The sequence below is a fragment of the Lipophrys pholis genome, assembly GCF_963383615.2.
Source record: "Lipophrys pholis genome assembly, chromosome: 3".
Classification (NCBI taxonomy): Eukaryota; Metazoa; Chordata; class Actinopteri; order Blenniiformes; family Blenniidae; genus Lipophrys; species Lipophrys pholis.
The window spans coordinates 21,788,569-21,796,331 of NC_137627.1; the positions used below are offsets into that span (position 1 = coordinate 21,788,569).

General features: G+C 39.4%; 1 protein-coding gene across 1 annotated transcript; it reads left to right on the forward strand.

Annotated features, from left to right (window-relative positions):
• The first annotated feature begins 2,542 nt into the window (after positions 1-2,542).
• On the forward strand, positions 2,543-5,381 carry opa3 (outer mitochondrial membrane lipid metabolism regulator OPA3). The gene is made up of 2 exons (XM_080459813.1): positions 2,543-3,049; positions 4,404-5,381. The coding sequence occupies exons 1-2, from the start codon at positions 2,908-2,910 to the stop codon at positions 4,730-4,732; spliced, it is 471 nt and encodes a 156-aa protein (XP_080315939.1). The 5' UTR covers positions 2,543-2,907; the 3' UTR covers positions 4,733-5,381.
• The last annotated feature ends 2,382 nt before the right edge of the window (positions 5,382-7,763 follow it).

Sequence of the window (7,763 nt, forward strand, 5' to 3'; positions counted from 1 at the left end):
TTTGATTGGAATGGCACGCAAACTACTTTTTGTTTAGTTTTAGTCCAGGCGCCCATGCTAATATTGTTACTTCTTGTTTTTCTTAATTAGATATTATTATTGGCTTAACTTTAACTCAGGTTTGGTTTAACCTGACAAAGTTGAACATTGCAATCAATCAATCAATCAATCAATCAATCAATCCATTATTAATAATAATCTTTATTTGAAATGCACTTAAAATTTTTGAAAGAAATCTAACCATGTTAATGAGGATAAGAAAATAAAAACATTCTAATAAAGTTGAAAGATGAAATGAGATTAAAAAAACAACAACATAGGCATCAAAGAAGTGATAAGGAAATAAAAGCCGAAGAAATCTTAAATATTAAAGATGAAAGCTTGAATAGGTTAGATGCAGAGAAGTCATTTCCGGATAAAACACATTTTCTTTCCACTTATAATGCCTCCGGTTGGAAAATACTGTGGAATTTCCAGAATGTGTAGGATTTCTGCAGCTTCCAGCATACATGTATTAACACATTCACCATCAGAGAACGGATTTGACACCAACGCTATACAGCCAGTTTTCAATGCAGCATCACTGATGTGAGAACCTGGGAATTGTAATTGTATTTTTTTTCCTCTATTCCTACTGAAACATTGCATTAAATTCTAAATCAATTTGAAAACCGCCTCTACTTCTACAGTCAGTTTTACACCTTGCAAGGTCATCCTACAGGCTGTATTGGACCCTCCTAGCAGGCTGACTTCGTCCTCCAGGCCACAGGTTTTACAGCCTTGCTCTCCAGGGACACATAGGTCGTTTTCCAATTGTTAGAACGCCAGTGAGAACTTGCATACGTCAAGAGTAACTACTCGCAGGGCGTCCTCGGAAGTGCGGATCTCCTCCAGTATCTCTTGCCAAATGCATTATGGATAATTCGTCTTCCCAAGCGTACACAGGTCAGTGTCGATGCATCTCGATAAAGTGGGCAGAGCGAGGATACATCCGGGTATTCCATGCGTACTCGGTGAGAAAGAATTGGAACAGTTCTTGTTCTCCCTCTGATGACGTTTCACTGGAACACGAGTACACAAGTATGGACAAGTATGGGTATTGGGAAACGACGATAATGTTGCAGTGTTTAGCATTCTCCCCTCATCACAAGAATACCTTCTCCCACAGTTAGCTGGGATCAGCTCCAGTCCCACCATAACCCTGAATTAAATAAAGGGGGATACATCATGAATAGATGGATAACCTCTATTACTGCTTCTATTTTACATAAAAGACAACTTCATGCAGATTCTGTAAGCTCACTGACACCAGCAAAACCTGTTGCTTTGACTAGAACGTTCCAAAGTCTATTAGTACAACAGTAATAATGAATCATAAATCTTTACTTGATACTTCTGAAAAACTGAAGGAAACACTACTTCCACTCACATCAAGTGTGTTGATGCAGGAAGAGTTCAAATCATTGGAGGTTCTAGAGTAGAAGGCAACACTTTCTGCTATCGGGTTACTCTTGTTGAACCAGCTGCAGTTTCATCTAAGTATAGCCTAACGCAGGCTCTACTTTTAAGATTAAGCCTAAAACTTTCCTCTGTGATAAATTTCATGGGTTGGCCTGGTTCTAGGCACCCTGTTTGTTGTTCTCACTTCTCTGACCTCCTATTCTTTTGCCCCAAGAGCAACAAAAAAGCCCCCAACTCCTTACCCGTTCCAATCTAGTTGTTGGGGCCCAACATTCCCATTGGAATGTGTCAGGAGTTTGTCCTCTCCACTATAGCCTGGGCTTGTTAATTTGTAATTTGAGTTTTTTTTAATACATAAAAGTGCCATGAGATGGCTATGATGTAATTACTTATAAGACTGAAATTAATTGAAATCATGCTGCTTTGGCTTTAGTTCATGAAAGTTCATGTATCTCATAAAGTTTATCTTAAGTGAATTAAATTGAGATAAATATGTCCTGACAGTTTATTATATTGACAAATGTTATATCAACATATGTAGACAGACATGATTCATTCTGAACAGGTCACTTCATTGTGAATTGTGCCAAAAACTAATAAAGACCTAATGTTTTCTTGAAGGCTGGAGTATTCCTTTTTTTTTTTTTTTTTTAAATTTAAAGAACCTCTATGGCATCAAATGAAATTATGTCTTGACCTTTTTTTGCTTGTAGACCTACATATTTTCACTTGTTGCCTGGATGCTCAAGTATACCTAGATGCCTGAGCATAAACACATCCAGGCCACTCAGGACAGAAGCTGTAATTTATTTAATTGTTGTTGGTGCATCACTTATAATTTTGAATTGTTAATACATTATCATAAATGATCTTCCTGTCATCCTGATCATTCAATGTTTTGTGTAATCAGATTGGAATCTGAAAATGTGGGCGTCAAGACATCTCCCGACCCATAGATATAAAACCAAGATGCCGCACGGCCTATCAGCGCCTGTTGACGCGACGTGCTCACAGCGCCGCCATCTTGGGGAGGTCTCCCGTTTGTGCTAAACATATAGGTCCAGGCTAGTAAATCCACAAAGACATTCGTAGCTCGCTTGCCCGTCACGTATCAACACAAATAGCACCTCATTTTAGAGCTGATGAAAAGTTCTATCCCGTGGAAACCTCAAGGAGGAATTATTAGGTGGGTTAAGTGTTCCATGGGACAGAGCTTTTCCTCAGCTTTAAAATTAGGTATTATTTGTGTTAATACGTGGACTAGCAAGCGAGCAACGAATGTTTTTGTGGAATTTCTCACCTGGGATCAGTAAAGCGGAAGACCGGCCCAAGATGGCGGCGCTGTACGTACGCAGAATTTGCAAGAGTCCATGTATTGACGCCTTAAAACGTCATCACGTCAATCCTACGTACACTGTGCCTCTGTGGTAAAGTGTTTCCGCCAAGATGGTTGTCGGTGCCTTCCCGATCGCCAAGCTCCTCTACCTGGGAGTGCGGCAGTTGAGCAAGCCTGTGGCGAACAAGATAAAAGCTGGAGCCAAGAGCAGCCCGTTCTTTCGGACTTATGTCTGCCTGCCGCCGGCACAGAGTGAGTAACCGAGCGAACAGCCGCGAACATCCCAGGTTTCAGTCTCAGTCACCCCAAAGTCCGATAGTAGCACGGAGGACAGAACCAACCAATGGTTGCACCTTGGAAAGAATCGCTTAACCACTCAGCTTCAGCTATACAGGGACTCGGCCAATAGCAGACAGGTTTACTCGAAGTGGGCGGGCCATGCGTGTCATTGAGGTTTGCGTGAACCTGCGATACCCTGTGAGGACATACGGGAGGGCAACTATATATTAAGTCTTTCTCTGCCTCACATATATAATGTAATATCAAAATTAAATAACTAACAATGTACTGAATGACCACAACCGTCTTGTATCGAGAGACATTTGACGAAGCTTTTGTTTAAGCCGTCCAAAACAGCCTGTAAAGCGAACATGGGCGGATTAGCAGCTAACGAGCAGCTGGGCAGAGCCAGTCTGAAAGGCCCCTCAAACCCCCTGAAAGGGCTCCTGTAAATGTGCCATGTCTCTCTTTGGTCATGTTTCATCTAGTTGTGAACGTTTTGGGTCTTTTAAGGTCACTTAACAAGCACCTCTTTGGTCCAGTGTGTGTGACATTTTGGTAAATTTGGAGTTTGGGTCATTCAGTGTTATTATATGGGTGAATTTCAATTCCATTGGTGCTTGATTATTTGTGTCACTTCAAGGGCATGTATATTTTTGTGGTTATCAAGGCTGTACTTGCAATGATGTCTACTTACAGTTATATCAGACGGATGCCCTTGAAATGGTGAATTAGTTAAAAATGTTGAAGTTGTTGTTAAGTAAGTAACATTTATTTATATAGCACCTTTCACAGACAAAAAGCCACAAAGTACTTCACAACACGGTTCAAAAACACCAGAAAGTACACAGAATATAAAAGGCCAAGACAACACACGATCATAGCAGCCCAAAGGTAGTTAATTAAAAGCCTGAACAAATAGATGAGTCTTGAGTTTGATCTTGAAGGTGTCAACAGATTCAATTGAACGCAAAGAGGGCATTGTTAAAGATGGGTCCAGGTCACAGGTACATGAGAGAGAAATCATCTGTCACACACTCTGAATGAAAACATGCAATGATTCTTTATTTGTAAAAAGATACTAAAATCTTTGTTTATTGAGTGCATAACAAAAGTTCTTGGTTAGTAGTAGTCAAACTAGTTAATAATAATTGCTCTTACATACGGTATCATGATGTATTTATTTACATTAGAGATGTAGTGCATTCACAATCCTAATGAAAGGTATAAAAATGAACGCATGCACCTCAATTCATCAACGGACATTCATGACAAATAATACCTCAACCATGAATTTTATGTGTTTGTGTGCTCTTTTTCCTCACAGTTTATCACTGGGTGGAGATGAGAACGAAGATGCACATCATGGGCTTTCGGGGTTTCACCATTAAGCCGCTGAACGAAGAGGCGGCTGCAGAGCTGGGCGCAGAGTTGCTGGGGGAGGCGATCGTTTTCCTCATTGGTGGCGGATGTATGGTGCTCGAATACAGCAGACAGGCCGCGAACTCTCGCCGCAAAGAGGAGGAGCTGAACGAGACCATCACAAGCTTACAGACTCAAATAGGAGAATTAGCGTTGACTACAGAGACTTTAGACGCTCAGCTGAGAGAGATGAACAGGCAGCTGCTTTCCATCCCTGCTCCCACCAAAAAGTGACTGAGTCACTTCTTTGCCGGACAGAGTGGTATATTGCTGGTCTGTGTGTGCACTGATATAGACCGCAGTCACATATACTGTCTGATAACTCCTCTGCTTCACACACTGTGCCTGTGCCGCAGAGTCTCATGGAGGATGAAGCATTTCAGTGCATTGTGGATCTGGGTCCTATTATTCGCTCATGTTTTGAGCAACAAGTTGTAAAGTGAGGTCACTATGACATTCATAGTGCATTTCTATAGTGGATCTTGCATGTTTATTACAAAGCTTGACTGGAACAAAGATTTGCAGTACACAGCAAGGTGAACTTAAATTTTGTAACCTCCCCATCCCTTTATAATTCAGTGATAGTCATAAACCATATCCTTGGAAATGCAGATTATTTGTTGGATTCAGGTGTGGGTGACCTTTGTTTCCATATTACTTTGCTAGAAATCGACACAACATACAAGAAAACACACAATATCTGCTGATTACTTTGGCGAGGATCAGCTCCGTCAGATTTATGTGGTGTTCATGTTGTGATTGCTGCTTAATGTACATCGGTGTGATGATCTCTGGAATAACCTTGATGTGAAATAAAATGATATGCTGTCTGCTGATTGAAATTGTGCTGTATTGTACACAAATTAAAAATCACAACAACTGCAATATCTTCTTCAGTGGTAGCTGTCACAAAAAATATGCAAACATTTGATTCCCAATACCGGGAGGCCAAATTGTCACTGAGCACTTCTAACACAAGCATTTCCAAATGTTATAGCAGCTGATTGTTTGTTGCTAATCTTAGACAACTTTCATGTATCCTATGTACTTTACTTTGAACTAACTTCAGTAATACATGAGTCATTTCTATTTGGCTCAAATGTGCTTAAAACGATTATAATGCTAATATTAAATTCAAAACAAGTCTTTAAGAAATGACTAAGAATCAGCTTGTTGGCCACAAAGTATGGGGAAGGGGGCCCCTCGTCCTTTATATAAAGAACCTCAACTGTAAGACCTGCTAGATGTTTAGTACAGGAGCCACACTTCTGTTTTAGTGAGAATTCCACCCACAGCCACAAAACGTTCCTAAAACGAGGGTGTTGTTGCCACCTGCTGTTCAGTTGGAGAGTTTGAGTGCTTTGTCACATGAGCTGCTCTCACTGAACCTGTTCCAAAGTATAAATCTGGATCAGCATTTTTATTTAAACATTTTAGTTAATACCTTCTTTCTTTCCATTTTGAAAGTTTGTGTTTTTGAACTCTCAGTGAAGCCTGTTTGGCCCATGGCCTGTAGGTTTGATAACCCTGTACTAGATCAATGGTGACAATATAACATAAAAAAAAAATATATATATATGATATGAGCAGATTTCGTTGTGAGCCACATTGCAAAGGCTGTCATTGACTCATAGATTTGTAATTATTAAAATATATATCACAGAATATAATTGCCAACATCAGTTAAGAACAGGAAATTCAGGTTGCATTGGTTCGTTTTGTTGGTGACAAAGAAGCAGTGGCCTCCCATGATGCAACACACAGGCAGAAGTTGTAACTTGGTGAACTATAAGCAGTGAGATATTATGGAGCCTCCTAGACCAAGTCTGCTTCTCTATTCCCAAACTTTTTCTTTTGAGGGACCCACATTTTTACCATTGTAACCCCACCTGACCTCCACCTCACCCTGTACAATTACAAAAGAAAGGTTTAAAGAACCTCATAACACATTGTATGTGAAATTCAGTTTCTTTAATATATTCATTAATGAGATCTTTTTCTCTGTGGATAACTCTTTGGGTTTACACACCATCTCGTGGACATTGGTTGCACTGGTGCTGCTTCAGTTTGCAGTGTTAAACTTTCATTTGCCAGTTTTTCTTACTGCAAAAGATGCATTCAGCTCAAATGTTGTCAATGTTTTCCATGAAGCCAGATTCTATGTTAACTCCGAGGTACACTATTTTCCTTTTGATTGATTAATCCTTCTGCCATGATGCACCAACTATGCTTCTCCTGCTGCTTAATATACAAGCTTACCTTTGTCTAAATTGCAGATACAAAAAACAACTTTTTAATATGATATACTTTTAATGTAAACTGCTAAATCCTATATAAAGTAGATGCAGACTCACCTATTTTAAAAAACAGTATCAAATATTAAACCCCTAAAATCAAGATGATACCTAATGAGTCAAATTTTGGCCACACCATCTCTGTTCTAAATTACAACTATATTGGCCAATATTTGTTATGTAGGGGTTAAAACTTTGCTTTCTGCGATGGCCGGGAATCGAACCCGGGTCAACTGCTTGGAAGGCAGCTATGCTCACCACTATACCACCATCGCATATTAACCTTCGGTACAGTGATAAAAATCAGGAGGACATCAGATTTCTTCATTTTATTTTCTAATTTTCCCAATGTTTTGTTCATTACGTTGTCTACAATATTGCAAAACCTTAAGAGCATGTTGATTAAAATAGTTCACGGTTCAAATGTGTTTCGACTGCATGTAACTTACTGCACTTTTTCTGATTGTATTGCTTTTTCTAAGTTTGTCGTGCCTTTTTAATGTGATCAGAGTAAATTTTTGGTATAATTTAAAGGTGTCAGAGGCTTATATTAATGTATTTCTGGAGGGCAGGAAGCCATGGCGTAAGAGCGTCTACGAGATATATATATATATATATATATATATATATATATATATATATATATATATAGGAAAAGCATGATGGGTATTGTAGTTTTTAAACAACGCTATACACACACACACACACACACACACACACACACACACACACACACACACACACACACACACACACACACACAACACACAAACATATGTTTATATGTCTAATATTGCTAAAGACAGAACTTTCCTCTTCTTCGGCTTAACAAAAAAAAAAAATCTTACATGTGTTCAATGAACACAGTTCATAATCTAAAGAGTTTAGGTGGCTTCGTAACCAAAACAGAAACTTCAGAATAACTCCACCCATGTAGGTCTGGCTACCTTCCCGCGGTCGGGTCCAGTGCC